At 41.3% G+C, this 20,678-nt stretch overlaps 1 protein-coding gene and 1 long non-coding RNA gene across 3 annotated transcripts in view; both read left to right on the forward strand.

The window, feature by feature from the left end:
• Window positions 1-7,124: 7,124 nt before the first annotated feature.
• LOC311145505 lies at window positions 7,125-8,175 on the forward strand. 2 transcript variants are annotated; one of them, XR_014614607.1, is made up of 2 exons: window positions 7,125-7,793; window positions 7,907-8,175. It is a non-coding gene; the product is annotated as an uncharacterized lncRNA (long non-coding RNA). The 2 variants fall into 2 exon arrangements; XR_014614608.1 differs by having other exon boundaries at window positions 7,925-8,175.
• A 10,465-nt stretch (window positions 8,176-18,640) lies between these two features.
• Window positions 18,641-20,678, forward strand: part of LOC311145502 (afadin-like) — a gene marked incomplete at both ends in the record, with an annotated part of 47,957 nt that continues 45,919 nt past the window's right edge. Inside the window, one exon of the mRNA XM_084181756.1 lies at window positions 18,641-18,736. Within this exon, the coding sequence (XP_084037882.1) occupies window positions 18,641-18,736 (96 nt within the window). The remainder of the gene's footprint in view (window positions 18,737-20,678) is intronic.

The following is a 20,678-nucleotide window of genomic DNA, read 5'->3' on the forward strand; positions in this document are numbered from 1 at the left end:
TGAATGTACTGTCGTAGTAAATATATAATGTTATAGCTTGGTCTGACTAAAATCTTGTGCATGACCCATTTTGTGTTGGGCGTTTGTTTTCAATCAATGCTGTTCCTATCCTATAACAATGGACAAAAGAGTCCTATCTTGTCAGCCTTGTCAGCAGGTGGCCAAGGACAACACCCACGCCATAGGTCTCTCAGTTCTTCCAACTCACGAGTTCTTGCTCTGAGGACACACACACACACATCATCACTGATAACACACACACACACACACATCATCACTGTTAAACACACACACACACACACATCATCACTGTTAAACACACACACACACACACACAAAAATCCCCTCTCTTTAGGCTGAACATTTGAAGACAGAGAACCCGACTCAGAGCCAATGCAACAGTGGAGGGGACCTCGCCCAACTCATCAGGACCAATCAGAAGATCAGAACTACTAGATTCAACCTACATCATTTATTGTATAAAATGTCAGCACACAATGCTTTCGGGGCTCTCTTCAGATAGCTCCCTAAGAGTTTGACGAACGAGTCCGTGCACGCGATTCCAGATATCTTTACCTCTGAATAAACTGCCTTTATTATACCATATCCACCCTGTCCAAAGTCTCTACTTGGTCTCAGTTCTCCAGTAAACTTGTGATTATCAACAGTACACAACGGTAACAAACAATTGGGGGAACTCACGGGGCAGATAGTAAGGTCGCAGTGACACAGAAAGCAGTTCAATGTCGGGGCTCGGGAGTACAGAGTCGCTCTCTTACCAGGATCGATTTTCCCTGTGACTGTCAGATCGAGGTCCGCTCCGACCAGGGTGAAGCCGGCCGGCTCCACTTCTCTGTCCGGGACTCTGTCATCCAGCCAAGTCTCCCAGCTGTATTGGATTCCGCTGCCAGCAACGTTTTCATTATTTAGTCCGTTCGTAGCGGGTATGTACACGATCAACAAGATCAGTCCAAAACCCACCACTGGAAATCCATGGTTGGCAGAATGTTTGTAAACTAAGTGTACAAATTAAAAACATAAAATAACGCCACTAAGTGTACAAATTAAAAACATAAAATAACGCCACATTGCAGGTCGCAACAGAGACGCTGCTAGCCGCTATTTGCTTAGTTACGTTCATGGTTACGTCACGTATGACGAAAGCGCGTAAGTGCAAGCCCACAGACACCCATAGAGAATGTATTGAAAGCTTTGAAATTTGAAAAAAATAGATTTTACATGACAGGCTATGAGAGACTTCTGGGCGATTTTCAACCTGACTGAAATCGCCCAAAAACGGGCGGGGCCATTTGAAGCACGACTTTAGCCTGATTTGACATTTAGTGGCAGTCAGATCAGATTACAACACTGATAACTACTGTTGCCGTGATATAATTGATTAGAAAAAAAATCCCTTCCTTTTCCCGTTTGGCAGTGCGTCGCCCATATCGCCCTATTGAACAGGCCGTCCCTGCACCAGTTGCTGACTAGTTTTCTGATCCACGTCCCCAATTCTTTTTTTAAGGTACAGTTTCTGTGACCAATAGATGATCTCTATTCTCAGTTATGTGAAATCCATAGATTAGGGCCTAATACATTTATTTAAATTGACTGATTTCCTTATATGAACTGCAACTCAGTAAAATCTTAGAAATTGTTGCATGTTGCGTCTATATTTTTGAACAGTGTAGTTTCAGCAGAGGGGAAGAGGCGAAGCTAGAGGCTTCACTCTCGCCTAAATCTGTCCAGAATAAGCCCAATGCGTTTCTATGGGCATAATATGCATACATAAGCTTGTCGCCTGCCTTCCCACCTTTAGTACAAAGATTACCATTGTTAGGGCAGAGACATGAGCATCTTGTCATTGCGAATTGGAAAGGAAAGTTGGCGTGTAGTGCAATGTTAGGATGATGGATCTTTATGTTTTGCCAAAATTATATAATTACTCCTGAATAAAATCATTAAAAATACTTCACCAGGTAGTATGTATTAGCCAAAGAGGATCATTAGCTTCTTCTTTTTTTAATAGCTGTGGATTGTTTCAAAGCACAAGTGTGTAGGCCTATGCCTTTATGGGAAGCCCGCAATTTGGGTAGTGCGCGTGGCAATAGGTCTAGCTGATTGAGTTGCGGCTGTCAGTGATAAGCATCTAAAATATGTGTGAAGATAATGTGTCTTGAGTATAATTTAAAATGTTTCAACAAGAAGGGGAGGGGTGTGTGGCGAAGATATGGCGCATCTCTCTCCAGAATGCGCTCAGCTGTCTCCCGCCAATTCTTGCACATGAATTGTTTCATTGTGTGAATTGTTTGCCCTTTGATTGTTTATTTTTGATCAATTCCCCATTATGTATGTTACCAGCAGGCCTAGTAAATGTACTTTTAATCCCCCATCATTTGGTTACATTAATTTTGGTTAACACATATATTAGGTTAATTACAGTCATTTACCGTTCTCATTCTTGGAATGGATATGTTGTTTGCGGAGTTAACGACCTGCTACAATTGTGATAAACAAGTGTTGGTTTATTTCATAACCATTACAAGTTTTGTCAATTTTTTAATTGTCTTTTGTTTGGAGTGCTCCATGTGAGCAATGAGCATGTGTCTGGTTTCTCTGTCCTAATAACGTTGAGGGAGTGCAATAAAAAAATCTAAATATAAGGTAAACTCCCAGCAAAGCCCCAAGTCCAATGGGTATATCCTCTGGCGTGTTGATGTTAATGTGTTGATGTTCTCCGTATCCATAGCCAGAATGATTTTGCAGTGCATGGTGATCGAAAATTTTTCCTGTTTTGATAATGGTTTTCATACATATACCGTGTCCATAATGTAGGGGCCTATGGGATATTCATTGACGAGGTAAGGAAGGAGGATGGTAAATGTGATCTGTATAACATACCAATACCAATTGACATACCTTTGTATGCCTCCTTGTCTGTATACCTGCAGACACAGACACAAAACTGAGCAGTTCAGTCATCTGCACCCAATACAGCTAGCCTTCAACATATTCTTATAGCCTACATATTCTTACCATTGAATTGTGTCCATTTTCTGTTTTAGAAAGATTTGCACAAATATGACAAGATAGATGGTATCATCATAAAACAATATCAATTTAGATCATACAATGGACAAACCTTACCTTAATTTGAGGAGATCTTTACATTTTTTTCAGTTAAGTGCCTGCACCTGCTGTCCTTTCAAATTAAAATCCAAGTGTTTCAGTTGGGCAGTTAGGTTCCTGCAAGAACCTCCACCAACTAAGGAGATTCCTCGATGAACCCCAACTCCTATGGGGTTCTTGGAATAACCTTTTGGGGCCATTTTCAGTGCCAAGAACCCTAAGGTTCTTCGAAGAACTTTGAGGATCTTAGAAGAACCCATGTTGAACCCCTAATTCTTAGAGTGTAGGGCCCTGGGAACATATGGCTGAGGGAACATAGGGCTGAGGCAACATAGGGCCCCTTACCACGCTCACTGCCCGTAGGCTATATTATATAACGACGCTTTGCTTGGGCAGTGAGCTATCCTGAAGGAGCAAAGCCTATAATCGCCAAGACTTGCATTATTCATTGCTTAATAAATGGTTAAACATATTTCTATGTGTATTTTTCTTTCTGAATCACTATTATTGCACACAGAGTGAGTCCATGCAACTTACACTATATATACAAAAGTATGTGGACACCCCTTCAAATGAGTGGATTCGGCTATTTCAGCCACACTCGTTGTTGACAGGTGTATAAAATTGAGCACACAGCAATGCAATCTCCATAGACAAACATTGTCAGTAGAATGGCGTTACTGAAGAGCTCAGTGATTTTCAACGTGGCACTGTCATAGGATGCGACCTTTCCAATAAGTCAGTTCGTCAAATTTCTGCCCTGCTAGAGCTTCCCCGGTCAACTGTAATTGCTGTTATTGTGAAGTGGAAACATCTAGGAGCAACAACGGCTCAGCCACAAAGTGGTAGGCCACACAAGCTCACAGAACGGGACCGGCGAGTGGTGAAGCGCGTAGTGCGTAAAAATCGTCTGTCCTCGGTTGCAACACTCACTACCGAGTTCCAAACTGCCTATGGAAGCAACGTCAGTACAAGAACTCTTCGTTGGGAGCTTCATTAAATGAGTTTCCATAGCTGAGCAGCCGCACACAAGCCTAAGATCAAGCGTTGGCTGGAGTGGTGTAAAGCTCGTCGCCATTGGACTCTGGAGCAGTGGAAATGCGTTCTCTAGAGTGATGAATCACGCTTCACCATCTGGCAGTCTGACGGACTAATCTTTTCTGTTTCAGCATAACAATACTCCCGTGCAAAGCAAGGTCCATACAGAAATGTTTTGTTGAGATCGGTGTGGAAGAACTTGACTGGCCTGCAGAGAGCCCTGACCTCAACCCCATCAAACACCTTTGGGATGAATTGGAACGCCGACTGCGAGCCAGGCCTAATCGCCCAAAATCAGTGCCAGAAGAGTGGAGGCTGTTATAGCAGCAATGGGGGGACCAACTCCATATTAATGCCCATGAGATGTTCGATGAGCAGGTGTCCACATACTTTTGGTCATGTAGTGTATTATGTGACTTGTTAAGCAAATTCTTACTCCTGAACTTATTTAGGCTTGCCATAAAAAAGGGGTTGAATACTTATTGACTCAAGACATTTCAGCTTTTCATTTTTTATTAATTAGTAAAAATTTCTAAAAACATAATTCCACTTTGACATTATGGGGTATGTGTGTAGGCCAGTGACACTAAATCTCAATTTAATCCATTTTAAATTCAGACTGTAACACAACAAGTCCTGTGAGTGTATAGTCCTGTGAGTGTACATATAGTCAGTTGCCAGACGGTAGCAGAGTGAACAGTCTATGGCTTGGGTGGCTGGAGTCTTTGGCAATTTTTCAGGCCTTCATCTGACATGCCTGATACAGAGGTCCTTCTGGCAGGGAGCTCGGCCCCAGTGATGTACTGGGCTGTCCGCATCACCCTCTATAGTGCTTTGCGTCGAGGGCGTTGCATTTGCCATACCAAACGGCGACGCAGCCAGTCAAGATGGTCTCGATGGTGCAGCTGTATAACTTTTTGAGGATTTGAGGGCCCATGCCAAATCTTTTCAGCCTCCTGAGGGGGAAGAGTCGCTGTCGTGCCCTCTTCACGACTGTGCGGGTGTGTGTGGACCATGTTAAGTCCTTAGTGATGTGGACGCTAGTGGTGCGTGGGTCAGCTGTTTGTTTACCTGCACCTGCCAGCCATTGCTAATAACCCATCCACAACTGCCAGACTGTATGTGATCAAGTGAAAATCTGAGGCCTGTACCCGACCCTAATCCGCAAATATAGAAAATGTGCTGTACAGTCAGAGATGGCGGAACGATTTTCTGACAGGCCTTTTTAGATAGGCCTGTGTTTCTGCTTATAATTTCTGACATTTTGATAGGCTATTTGTTAGTAAACTTGTCTATAATTAGATACATGCAGCTTCTCTTCTGTCATTACTTGTTGCCCTAGAATACTAAATAAACCCTTGCTCAGCAGAATAATCGATAGTATGAATGCTTCAACCTAGATGACATTGGTCAAGTTTGTTTTGTCTTTGCTCTTTCATCTCTGCTTCTCTCATGCAGCAAAGACCTTTAGGGACTGGGGAGAAAATGCAATAAATAAAAAAATACCTGGGAAAGATTTTTCATGCAAAATGACCAAATGACATCAGTTTGACTGGTTTTACTGAAATTAACAGCTGTTAAAACGACCCAACATGCTTTTGATACGATTTTAGTTGACTTGGATGGATATTTGATGTGGTTGAAATACTGTCAGCTTTTACGATGGTGATAAATGTAGCAGCTTTACAGACAGTCCCACACATTCATTCTCTCAGGATGCTGAAATAAATCAATAATATTTCTCCACTCCTGTTCCCTAGTCAAAATAAAAACTTGGTGTATAATGTTACTGCAAGAAATTCTGGTGTATAATTTTACTGCAAGAAACGCTTAATTCTGCAGGAGTTAATATTATAGTAGGCTATGTGAGAGGTTATAAATCTACAGTCAGTGTCCAGACTTCAGGGCTACTATTCCATTTAACCCATCTGAAAAGTACAGTTCCCATGACGTGCCATTTTGAAGTCCCCGTCTTGTGACTGTGAGGGACATTTTGTTGTCTGAAGAGATCGCCTTGAATTGTACATCTTGTCTCATACAATCATTGGTTCCTGTAGGTGCTGGGTAGAGACATGAGGGGGAGAAGGTCATGACCCCCTCCTCAGACCTTTTGGCAGAATGCCCAGAATATGTTCTATAAGTTAAGATAGGAAACGGTGCCAGTCACATGCAGGAACCAACCCAATGAACCATGCCTATGTAGCTTGCTGATAATAAATCATTCTTAATTGAAAATTGACTTCAGGTGTCCCTGGTGGTAATTTCCACGACAATTTGGCTTCACGAACTAGATTACTGATTCTGCCTGCGGAGCGTTCCAGTGAGGGTCTGCGAGGAAAACCGGTGGCGCATTTTATGAAGCGTGAGGAAAATTCCCATCTGACCTAAAGACGATGAGGACCCGCCCAGACCAGGGCCCGTATCCTTAAAGATTCTGAGAATCCTCTCAGAGAGCTCCTAACTTAACCTAAAAATTCCTTGCCAGGAGTTTTAGCTTAGAAGTGATTCCAGAACATTTTCAGTGAACTCTGAGCCAGGAATGGATGAAAAATCCTATCTTAGTGAGGAGGTGTGGTTGACCCCGTTGCTAGGTATGAGTCATCATTTCAAAAGCCGTGATTGGTTGATCCTACAAGTTTGATGAAAATGAACTTTTGGTGATAATGAGCAAAGGATGTACCCTCAAATCAATAAACATAATTATACACTCTAATCTTATGCAGACTATAATTGTAAATAATATTTCACATTCAAGAAAATATCTGGAAAATGAATAGTAAGCTGTAGGGGTTATAGCCTAACATTAGAATCTAAAATATGTGAAAACTTAAGCTCATTACACCCTGTTCAAATAATGATTTGTGTCTCATTTGCTCATATTAATATCCTAGCTGGCATATTTTGTACTTTCACTTCCATATGGACCCCATTGAAAACAAGATGGCCTATCTCAAGGGGCTGTCCTTAATGAAGTAGAAATTGCAACGTTACAACTCAGTGTGAACTTAACGAGGGTAACACAGCTCAGCTTTTAACAATGTCTGTGATTGCTGGCTGGTCTATTTATGAAGGCTTGTTAACAAATATCCTACAAACACAGAAAATGGAGAAAAAAAGGAATCGCAAGCCGAACTGGACTGAGGAGCAAGGTTTGTTGCTGGCCCAGTTGGTGAACGAACATAAAGGTATGTTACGAGGAAAATTTGGCCCAACTGTCACTAGCCAAGGCAAGAGGCGCGCCTGGGACACAATATCCCAAACAATCAATGCCTCTTTTCCACTGGTGGTGCGGACAGGCGACGATTGTGAGAAAAGGTGGTATGTGCTGCAGTCCAAGGCAAAAGATGAGATTGCAGCACACAAGCGGGAATCCTCACTCACAGGTGAGCAAAATACTATGGCCTACCACATAATCTGGCAATTTGCTCCTGCTGGCAAAGTTAATTTACATGCCTAAGTACTGTGTTCATTGACTGTTTCTTTCTAGGGGGTGGACCACCTGCAAAGCGGCTGTCCCAGGTGGCCGACACTGTCTTTCAAGTCCTGGGACACTCTGAGGTCAGTGTCACCGGGCTGCCAACAGGCATTGACACGTCAATGATGCAGGCCCTTGAAATGCAGCAAAGGTAGGACACAGGGTTATTCATATCAACAGTGTTTATTCATTGCAGAAGCCATTTCATGTGTTATCCATGCTCATTGTATTAAATTAATTTAATCAAAACAATAATTAAACTAGGCCTATGTATTTCTGTAGCATGGAGCCATCACAAGAACCGGGCCCATCAAGTTTGCCGCCTGAACCATCTGCAGCTGCTACTCAGGATAGCCCGGCGGATCAAACACCATTCCCATCCGCAGCACCTGCTCCGTCAGCATCCCTGCAGGAGAGAAGATTGCAACTCACAATTGATGTGTTTGAACAACAAAAAAAAGTCCTTTCCCTTCAGGAGGAGTACTACCGCCTTAAAATTGAACACCTAAAAAATAAACCATTTAGAGATTGTGTTCTGTGTCTTGCATTTAACAGTTGCAGGTGATGTGCAGTAAAACTGTGGTAGTTCTTAATACCATCACAAGTTCTCAAATGACATGGGGCTACAGCTTGCCTGAAATGTAAATTTGTGAAGTTTGCCCTGTAAGGCAGTCCACTCTGGGCTCGGTTCCCCTGTGGAATGTGAATATCTTCTTCACCACCATCCTCATCGTTGTCTCCATCCTCATCCTCATCGCCATCCTCCAGAGGTTCTGCAATCTGTCTAACCTTGCAAATATTGTGTAATATTGCACAGGCTATGATGACTTTGCTGACTTTTTCAGGCCTCAGCCGCACCTCTCCGTGGAGAACATGAAAGCGCCTCTTAAGCTGGCCAATGCCACGCTCCACCACCGCTCTTGTTGTCTTGTGGGCCCTACAATAGAATACAGACCTTTAATTATTTGATGGAAATATTGCACTACTTGGATGCTCTAACATATTGCTTGCATTTCATTTCCATGATTTTTGTATTGTTTGGCTTACCTGTTATAGTTTAGTTGGGGCCCTTGGCGTGGCTGGAGGTAAGGTGTAAGGAGCCATGGTTTGCATGGGTAGCCACTGTCCCCTAACAAGTGGCAATTAGCTGGCACATAGCGTCTCTCAAAAAGCTGTCTGATGCCACTCTCGGAGAGCATTCTCGCATCATGTGTGGAGCCTGGCCATTTAGCCACAATGTCCAAAATCTTCCAGGCCGCATTGAACACTATTTGCACATTGATGCTGTGGAAATTCTTCCTGTTAACAAAGACAGCCTCGTCCTCTGATGGCGCAATTATTCTCACATGTGTTCCATCAATTACACCCACAACGCCAGGGAATCCTGCAATGTCCATAAATGCCCTTTTATGTGTGTGTAAAGTGCGGGCATCCAGCGGGAATGAAACAAATTGTGTCACAATATTAGGTTGTGACAAAGCTGTCAGTGTTTGGGTGATGACTCTGCTGACGGAGGATTGGGACAGACCCAAGTCATCACTGCTGCATTGTTGCATTTTCCCTGTTGCCAAATACCTCAGGGTTGTGATTACTTTCTTCTCCGGTGTAATAGCGTTGTGGCGTCGAGTTGGTGAAGTAATTGCATCTCTAAGGAGATCCACCACAAACATGATTCCTGCACGATCCAATCTGTAGCATCTCAATAATTCCCTGTCATCCAGTGTTTGCAGGACATCTCTCCTGCCTCCTCTGTTGGCCATTTTGTGCAGCTGCTTAGGGTAACTCCTAAGCCACTAAAAGTCCTCTTCCCTGCTCTTAGCAGATCTCGCCTTAGGAGCCCTTTTAAGCGCTAGGACTCTTGAGGAATAGCTTTTATATTAACTGGGATTTTCGTGTCACTTTTAGGGAAAATTCTAAGAAAACGTCATGCCTCTGAGAATTTTCTTAGAATTTGGCCGCTAGGAGCCACTTTTTGCACAAAAATTCTTTAGAGATACGGGCCCAGACCCTTACTGTGAGCTGCCCAGGAGGAGACACATTTACATTTACATTTTAGTCATTTAGCAGACGCTCTTATCCAGAGCGACTTACAGTTAGAGTGCATACATTTTCACATCATCCGCAAACAATTGAGGGACAGAGCGACTGAATTTCAGTAAGTCAATTGAAATGAATTTGTATAAAATGAAATAACAAAATATTACAAAATTGATAAAACTACATAAAAAGTGTTGCGAGAAGGCCATTCACTAGTCTAAAAGTGAAGACTAGAGCGAGGGCAGGAAAGGTACCAATGGCAAGCCCCGCTGACAGCTGTCTGTAGGCATTTATGAGAAGTGTCTATGTGGTCTGTAGCCACTGATAATAGCACAATGTATTTTTGAGCACGTTGTGTTATTTTATATGTATAGAAAGATACATATGGTGCTTTTGTAAAGTGGTTATCCCACTGACTATAGGGTGAACGCACCAATTTGTGAGTCGCTCTGGCTAAGAGCGTCTGCTAAATGACGTTAATGTGCCCTTGAGCAAGGCACTTAATCCTAATTGCTCCTGTAAGTCGCTCTGGATAATAGCGTCTGCTAAATGACTAAAATGTAAATGTAATGTAAATGTGCAGAGGAAGTAACGACAAGAGAATCGTTGAAGATGCAGAGAGAGTAATAAGGGAGATTGCTGAGAGTGTTTGGGAATAGTACTAAGTGAATGTGGATGTGAGAGTTGTGTGAGTGTGTAAAGGACGTGTTAAGAGATTGAAATTTGGATAATAAGCTGATTTAAATGAGCATAATAAGAGATATTATTACTATTAAGTACTGAGTGAATGAGAGCTGTTAGGGGTGAAAGAGGTGCACGTCTGAATGAATACCCCAACCAGTTCTGTAAGATGAGTTTTTCGATATATACGGTATATATAACGTTATCATTTACATTTACATTTACGTCATTTAGCAGACGCTCTTATCCAGAGCGACTTACAGGAGCGTTATCTACGGGTTCTGTCCACCACTGCCTGCCGGATCTACAGGTATAGAGGATAACATGTCTCACCAGAGGATAACATGTCTCACTAGAGGATAACATGTCTCAACAGAGGATAACATGTCTCACCAGTGGACTTTGATTTACAACGTTATATAAGGAATCTGTGTATGTGAAGAGATGAAAGGAGAAAGTACTATTACTGAATATGCTGTATGAATAGAACACTAGTGTAAATATTTAAACCCCTGTATGAATAGAACACTAGTGTAAAATAGTAATTTGTGAAGAAGAGTATAATGGGTTACTAGAGATTTGATAAAGTAACAATATTTCTTTTATTTTTTTTATAATATACAACTTGCACACCCACATGTAGACGTACGTAAGTGGTGTATAAAGTATTCTGAGAAGTTCAGTTTGGTCCCTTTATGGAAGATAAGGTTAAAGCATTGTATGACTGTCTAAAGGGTCTGGGAAATAAAGTCTCAGACAAAGATTGGCGCATATCCACTTTTGGTAAAGGTACGGGACCTGATTTAACCCTAACCAATAAAACTATAAACGCTTATGGGATTTCCTCCACCCCGGTAATACATTTTGAAATAAAATCCATGCCCTGTTCAATGCAACCAATGAATGTTGAACATGATTTTCTGTATTCACCTACTCAACCGTTTAACGTGCTAGGTAGAGACTTATTATGGACAGAGCATGCCATCTACTGGGGACTGATAGACAGTGCCAGCCCAGTTATAGTGAAAGTTGATCCCAGAAAGAGACTCTAGTCTGGAGAGCTACCTTAAAAAGGAAGCTCCCTCCAAAGTTGATCTCTTCCCTTCTGAATTGGCCGATGTATTTTATACATTCGGCGCATTACATGTTAATCTTAAAATAATATACATTTAATAAGTGTGAAGCAGAAAGTGAATATCCAACAGAAAATGGTAATAAATATATAGAGTAACATTGTCAGGGTAGACTAAAATGAAAACAATGCCTTCAAATAAGGAGAAAGTTATCATGTTTGTTTTGTTTTAAAACCTTACAATTGGGGTAAAAGCAGAACATTGTTTGAGAGTGATCCATGTGTATTAATGAGAGAACACCCCACTGACCATTTTGCTCGCCCTAGCAGAGCTGGTTAGGCTGTTTTCATGTTATCCAGAGCGTTGGTGACTGTAACTGTGCTGCTGGCTACAATTTATTACACTTTTGTGCCGATGTTTACTGACACCGGCCATATTCAACGGGTGTTGGGCGTTCGTAAATTCATCAGTTGTTCTGCGCTCTGGCATACTCAGACTGAATTTACGAACGCACCCGAAATGGTTGCTTGTATGTTGGAGTCTTTTGTTAAGACATGTAGCTAGCTAGCTAGGTAAACAATGAACCATAATCCCAACTCATGACGTTACTACCCTGCATGAATCTGCAGGTAGCGAACCAACCAGGTTCAATGTTAGCTAGCTAACATTAGGCTCTAACTTGGCTTCCGAGTGGCGCAGTGGTCTAAGGCACTACATCTCAGTGCTAGAGTCATCACTACAGACCCTGGTTCGATTCCGGGCTGTATCACAATCAGGCTGTGATTGGGAGTCCCATAGGGCAGCGCACAATTGGCCCAGCGTCGTCTGGGTTTGGCCGGGGTAGGCCATCATTGTAAATAATAATTTGTTCTTAACTGACACGTAACGTTAGCTAGTGAGCCAGCCAGCTAACGTTAGCTAGCTAGTTAAACAATGAACCATAATCCCAACTCATGACGTTACTACCCTGCATGAATCTGCAGGTAGTTAACCAACCAGGTCAATGTTAGCTAGCAAATGGCTCTGAGATATGAATAATAAGATTATACATGTAACGTTAGCTAGCAAGTCAGCCAGCTAACGTTAGCTAGCTAACAGTACACTTTAACTCAAAATTAGAAACATGTAATATCTGAAAACGTAGCTAGCTAGACTATCTTACCCATATACATCATGCATGATGGACGCGTCTCCCTGTCACAGATGCCATGGTTGCCCTTAGTTTGAAAATGTAATCCGGAGACAGGTGTTTTCTCCATCTCTTTAGCTATCATACTCTAATCCCACTGATTTCAAAACTCGATCCTCCAGAAAGTGAAGAGCAACACTTATGCAGCTCCACTACACGATATATTTTTTAAAAGCTGCGTTAGACAGGATTACCTACACATACTGACCAGCTCAAATAGACAGAAGCGTGCTATATGCCAGACCAATCCGAACTCCTCTCTCGGCATGTCCAGCCCACTTATTATCTCAGCCAATCATGGCTAGTGAGAAGGTTGCTGTCTTTTTCTGTGGCTTAACCAACTAGGCTCGTAATTTAACCATTTTATTCGTATTTACAGATGGCATACAAGTTAGTTATTAAGGCACATGAAAGTTCACATGTTCCAGAAGGCATTTCTGCCCAAAAACGCATACAATTTTTTTTTTTTAAAGGTTTACGTTCAAATGGCTCTCCTGTGAAGTAGTGACCCGTGACATACACCTAGTTTCCTGAAACTAGTCACATTTAGACAAAAAATACATTGAGATACCGATCTGTCATTAACATGCCACTCCGAAACAAAAGCTCCAGCTGAAATGTCATTGCCAGAATCCATAAATGAAATTGTGTAATGAAGCGTATGTGTAACTGTACGAAGCGAAGGTCTTAAGTTAAAACATGCTACTGCAATAGTTTTACAAGTTGGATTGTACAACCCAGAATGAAGGGTTTGAAAGGGATGAAGTGTCTGGTTTTATATGTTGATTTCGCTTACTTATAATTATGTATTTTGATAGAACCTCCTTTTGATAGAAGCTAATCTAATGCTTACCTTAAAATGTAACGATTATTATCAAAGAGTGATAAGAGGAGGGAATGTGAGGGAAATGTTGTTGTCTGAAGAGATATCAGTGAATTGTACATCTTGTCTCATACAATCATTGGTTCCTGTAGGTGCTGTGTAGAGATATGAGGGCGAGACGGTCATGACCCCCTCCTCAGACCTTATGGCAGAACGCCCAGAATATGTTCTATAAGTTAAGATAGGAGATGGTGCTAGTCCCATACAGGAACCAACCCTATGAACCATGCCCATCTAGCTTGTCTGTGTAAGCAGTATATAAGAGAACTAACAGGACTGCCCTGGCGGAGCTCCCGACCAACGTGTACTATGGTACATTACGTTTGTTGGAACCTCTCCAGCTTGCTGATAATAAAGAATGATTCATTTAATATTGATTTCAGGTGTCCCTGGTGGTCATTTCCACGACATGACTGTCGAATTTGTATAGCGCCTCACAATCATCACACAACACTGCTATAATCCTTCTTTTAGCACGTCACCAAATCTGGCCCTCCCTTCTATTTATTTTCAACTCTCCATTTCGCATCTTTTCTCCTATTGAATTAAACTCTGACATTGTCCTTTTTGCCTTAATGGAGCGACGTTAACTTTTTCTGCCCAAGTTCCCAAAAGCGTTTGTCATTTGTGGGCCTATTTGGCGCACTACAGTTAGGCCCTAAAGCTTAGGCTACGCACTACCAGCAGATACAATGCATTCGGAAAGTATTCAGACCCCTTGACTTTTTCCACATTTTGTTACTTTACAGCCTTATTCTAAAATGAATTAAATCATATTTTTCCCTCATGCTCTGACATGATTTGGAAAGGCACACACCTGTCTATATAAGGTCCCACAGTTGACAGTGCATGTCAGAGCAAAAACCACGTCATAATGTCGAAGGAATTGTCCATAGTCTCAAGGCTTTTAAGATTGTCATAGCTATTTGATTTTGAATTTTACGACCCCTTAAGGTATCCAAAAAATAGATACATTTTTTGGGGGAAGAAACATTGAATTTGGCGTTACTTCTATTAGCCAATAAAAACGCAATGAATAACAGATTCACTACATGGAACAACAGATAGTTTAAAAAAAAGAATCTAAAGGAAGTTTGCTCTGAAGTGTCAGAGATATAAGAAAGATCAGGATGTTTCTTTGTTGTTGTTTTTTACATGTATTTCCCCCTTATTTTATGAACTAAACTATCTCCACATATACATTCATTTTTTAAACTGGTATGGGGGACCTTCAGACGAGTCTTGTGAGGCTTGTGGTAGAACACAAAACGGAGCTTTAGGCCAAACCGTTCGGACGCTAGAGATGTTTTCGTGAGAAGACCGATTTCCAGGATGTCTCATGGTCTGACAGACACCGCTCTAGCTCTGCCACCTTTCACCGCAGATGCGGAAGGGCGATATCGGACAGCCCACGCAAAAAACCTTAAACAGACAGATTTTGATGGGGATTTTTTTATTACGCTAATTAGATTTCCGCGGGGGCGCGACCATTGTAGGCCAAGGTTAAAAATCCTTCTTTAACCTGTCTCCTCCCCTTCATCTAAACTGATTGAAGTGGATTTAACAGGTGACATCAATAAGGGATCATAGCTTTCACCTGGTCAGTCTGTCATGGAAAGATGTTTTGTACACTCAGTGTAGATATGATACATTTATGGATTTATTTTGTTTTCTCTTTATTCAACCTGTCCAGGATCCAGTTGCAGAGGGAGGTGTTCAGTCCCAGGGTCCCCAGCTTGGTGATGAGTTTGGAGGGGACTATGGTGTTGAACGCTGAGCTGTAGTCTATGAACAGCATTCTCACATAATTATTTCCCCCCTTGTCCAGGTGGGAGAGGGAAGTCTGAAGTACAATTGAGACAGCGTCATCTGTGGATCTGTTGGGGAGGTATGCAAATTGGAGTGGGTCCAGGGTTTCTGGGATGATGGTGTGATGGTGTTGATGTGTGTCATGACCAGCCCTTCAAAGCACTTCATAATTACAGATGTGAGTGCTACAGGGCGATAGTCATTTAGGCAGGTTACCTTGGAGATATTGGGAACAGGGACAATGGTGGTCAGCTTGAAACATGTTGGGATTACAGACTGGGACAAGGAGAGATTGAAAATGTCAGTGAAGACACTTGCCAGCAGGTCTGCACATGCTTTGAGAACGCACCCTGGTATTCCGTCTGGCCCAGCGACCTTGAGAAGCAGGAGGCAGAGATAAGTCATCCATCATTGAGGAGAAACACCCAACATGAGGAGGAACACCCTGATCCTGATCTACGCCTGGTAAGAGACATGCCAACTGGGTGCTGCTTGGACAGACAGACCAATGGCTCTGGCATGTATTCATTAGTGCGGCAAACAAATTAGAAATGGAATGTGCACAATGTTCACGCTTCTACTCAAATACTGTTTTATAAATGTAAAATTACGATTGATGTGCCAATTAGGTGTAAGAAGGCTACATACAGCATGCTGCACTCGCCTGGGTCAAAATCACCTAGGGAAAAATAATTGTAATTATTTTGTGCCATTTTCTCACTGATTTTGACCCAGGTAAGTGTGGCATGCTGTGCTGTGGCGCATGCATAAAAAGACTGCACCAGTACACAAAGTCCTCAGATCAATTCCAAAACATCACCATGTCTCTATCATGGGCAACATTCCAAATTTACTTTCCCCTGCTCTCTCTCTAAGGTTCACGAGCACTGTTGTTTTTCAAGGGCTGGTTCCACGCCTGGGGATTACAGGAGACAATCCCATCATAAAGAACTTTTAATATTAATTATTAATTAAAGCCTGAAGAGCACACAGACACACCCAGGTCCATGTCAAGAACTTGGGGTGACCATTCTGCTTAATTTGGCCGTTAAAATATGTTACGTAGTTTAATCTATTCGACCTTTCCTTTTCATCTTCCTACAGACTATGTGTGGCTGAAGAAAGCCATAGTGATCATTGGGAGTCTATCTGTTGCCATTGGAATCGAGACTGAACTTTGCCAACTCTGAGCTGTATCCAACACCTCTCAGGTAATAATAAAATCAAACTCATTAATGCTGCTCAATTCTAATGTTTTCACAACCTGGATTACATACTGGTAGTAATACACACAGTAACATACAATAATAAGGTACTATACTGCATACATCGTGTAAACAAACAAAACATGTCATATCGATATGATGTAGTGTACTGTATATCAAGACTAATATCCAGTTGTATTTGACATGGACCTGGGTGTGTCTGTGTGCTCTTCAGGCAGTAACATGTGAGCTATAGTTTCCCCTTTCCTGCTCTACAGACTGGCCAGTATCTGGCAGGAACTGCCCCTCTTTCTCTATGGTACTTTACAGTTGTATTTGACATGGACCTGGGCGTGTCTGTGTGCTCTTCAGGCAGTAACATGTGAGCTATAGTTTCCCCTTTCCTGCTCTACAGACTGGCCAGTATCTGGCAGGAACTGCCACTCTTTCTCTATGGTACTTTACAGTTGTATTTGACATGGACCTGGGCGTGTCTGTGTGCTCTTCAGGCAGTAACATGTGAGCTATAGTTTCCCCTTTCCTGCTCTACAGACTGGCCAGTATCTGGCAGGAACTGCCACTCTTTCTCTATGGTACTTTACAGTTGTATTTCTACTTATTTAGCTTTAGTTTTGTATTTGTTCTTTATTTATTTTAGCAATAAATGCAGTATTGAGCATCTAAATTAACATTTTCTAATTATTAATATTTCATGGCAATTTTACTGTGATTAGTCGCTTAATATGACCATTTTGTGTTACCAGGAGGAGATACAAACAAAACTCAAAAGGAAAACACTTGAAAGGAAAAGACTCCAACAGAAAGGACTACATCATGTAAACTATTTAATACATGTTTGTACATTTCACACAGTATTACACTAATTTATAGACGTACGTATTGCTATCTGTTACTCAGTGAGTCTTGGGAGGCAGAATTGACATGTAGACTAGGAAGAGAAGAGAGGAGCAAAAAATAAACACTTTTGTCTTTCAAACAACGATTATAACATCATGAAATATTTGTTTCATACCATAAGAATTGTTTGTTTAATGCTCCCTATTTTATAATGACAATAAACATGATATTGAAAGTAATTTTGTACTGTAAAACTATTTGAAAAATACTACTGATGGAATGATGGAATACAATAGCATTTTCAACATCCAGACGACAAAAGCATTTATTGTTTTTTTAAAGAAAATGTAATTGGTTGTTCATGTATATTAGGGTCTTTGTTCCATTGTGAGTTGCTCCTGGAAGCGTCAAGAGCAGTAACAAAAGCTGCCCTAGATTAATGATCTGGTTGAATGGGCTGGATTGAAGACCTGTAAACATACATTCTGGTGGAAATCACAGATATGCATGAGAAGTGGAATCCACTCAAGCGTAATCACTTCCTGGACCCCATTAAAGGAGGGTCGAATGCACTCATACATACTGTAGCAAGCTGGGGCAGAGTTTTAGGGTTCAGGGTAAACCCATAGCCTATAAATCATGCAACTACAGTATCTTCATGATTCATCTCAATGATTTAACTCTGTACACTGCACCAGATGTCAGCCGCTTGAGCACAGTATCTGCATCAAACACTTTGATGTTAAGGCTTGTACAGGGGCTTACCAGAAACCACAGGGGTGTAAGGGTCTTTCCACTTTTTATAGGCCTACACCCCATACCAGAATACCCAAACTAGTTGACTATGAAATTAACTAGGACACCACCCACCTTTACAGTAAAAACGATAGTTATGGGCCCATATACTTGGGTGATGTTGCTGTTATTGTTGATGTTTTTATGCTATAATACTTTACCCAGGAAATGCAATATGTATTATTATGGAATCAAGTCATCTGGGTTGCAGATACAGTATGATAATTTGATTAAGAGGCCAGTCTATTGCTGTCACTGCCACACATAACAAGGGTGTGATGACCTGTCACTAACAGGGGTGGGATCCCAGGGACCGCTGAAGACATTATTATGTATAGGCATTCAGAGCACTCCTGTCATTGCTATAGGTTATGCAGAATAGTACACTGGCTGAAGATTGTGACCAAAAACAAGGATCATTTTGAAGATATAAGACTGTTACTTTAGTATTTACTCGGTTGACTGGACATGGCGGGGAAGGAAGAGTGGCAGAGATTAGCTGACATCATCCAACATTGGAACAACAACCGACTGGACCTGTTTGAGATCAGTCTGCCATGCAAGGTGAGTGGACCTCAGAAATAGAATCAATAGAATCTACAGTGGGGTACGAAATTATTGACTCCCTTGATAAAGGGATAAAAATTACTAAATAATTCAAATACTGAGCTAAAAAAAAGGGGAAATTATATTATTTTATACTAATACGATTGATCAGATAAAGAGATTTAGTTTAATAAGTAATACTTTTTTTCTCAAAAAGGTAGCGGTAAAAATTATTGACACCCATGTTTTCAACACATTTCAAAACCTCACCTTGCGAGATTAACGGCACTGAGCCTTTTTCTAAAATGTTTTATGAGTTGGAGAACACATTGGGAAGGATCTTAGATCATTCTGCAATACAGAATCTTTCCAGATCCTTGATATCCTTCATCTGCCCTTATGGACTGCCCTCTTCAATTCAAACCACAGGTTTTTAATGGGGAGATAGCCATTGCAAAATGTTGTTTTTGTGTTCAATTAACCATTTCTTTGTGGAATTTGATGTGCGCTTGGGTCATTGTTTTTCTGGAAGATCCACAAGATGCAAAGTTTCAGGAGGGAAACAGATTTTTGGCTAAAATGTTCAGGTACTTGGTGTAGGCTGTCATTGTAAATAATAATTTGTTCTTAACTGACTTGCCTAGTTAAATAAAGGTTAAATAAAAAAATTAAAATGAAGAGTTCATGATGCTGTTGATCTTAACAAGGGCCCCAGGACCAGTGGAAGCAAAACATTACATTTACATTTACGTCATTTAGCAGACGCTCTTATCCAGAGCGACTTACAAACAACCCCATAACATCAAATATCCACCACCATATTTTTCAGTAGGTATGAGGTTCTTTCCTCATATGCATCCTTATTTCGACGCCAAACCCACCTCTGTTGTGCGTGGCCAAAGACCTCTATTTTCGTCTCTTATGATCATAGCACTTGGTTCCAATCCAACTGCCAATGCCGTTTAGCAAGCTCCAGGCGTTTACATTTGTTTGTTGCTCTCAATAAAGTATTTTTTCTGGCAACCCTTCCAAAGAGCCTATTGGCATGTGTCTAATTAACAACACTCGGTGGAGACTAAAGATCCCGACTGCCAATATGTCCAGCCTGAGACATAATTATCCTGACACTCACACCTCACCATTGTTACAGACCCGCTCCCTTTATTGTAAGTCTCAAATGTTCTAAAAAAAACGGTACTGCATTTAAAACTGTATGGATTGGTTCACATGTATAAACTAACCTGTCTCTGGCATGCCACCTTAGCTTTTTGAGAAGATAAACTGAGTGTGGTGTATAAGCAATGAAAGTCAACTGGTTTTAATAAAATCACACAACTTAAACCATTTACATTTCATATACTCCCTACTGCCAGTCTATTGCTTATGTGCTGCATGTGAGTACCAATCACTTTAATAATTACTATTTATTTTGAGAACTGTGACACACATTACAATTGTGATAATGTATGTGAAAAATGGCTTGACAGAAATAATATGCATCAAAATCCTTGTGAATATTTTAGGATGTGGAACTGGTCTGTCCAAGTCTTAATGGGAATAACTCACCTTTTAAGTCTCTCTTACTCCAATCTCCATTGTTTTTGGCATTCAACTGCATCATTATCACAATAACAGAATTTGAATATTCGTTTATAATACATATAACTCATAGGACATTACCATATAGTCTAAAAGCTGTTGGACAAACAAACATTTTTAATTCATGGATAGCTCATTCATCCATCTTGTTCATGCCGGTGCAGTGGCTCTGGTGTTGTTGTTGAGATCTGTAGCAGCTCATCGTATCATCCACAGACCATGTTGTACTCTGGTATCTGATTCAGCTGGGAATTGCTCAGCCAACACATGTAGAATTGGTGGTAGTCTCATGACATCCTAGCCCAAGAATGTACTCTTAAGGAGTGTAGGCGAGCCTACCGTCACTCCTTAAGGTCCAAGG

The sequence above is a fragment of the Coregonus lavaretus genome (assembly GCF_964263955.1).
Source record: "Coregonus lavaretus genome assembly, chromosome: 18".
Lineage (NCBI taxonomy): Eukaryota > Metazoa > Chordata > Actinopteri > Salmoniformes > Salmonidae > Coregonus > Coregonus lavaretus.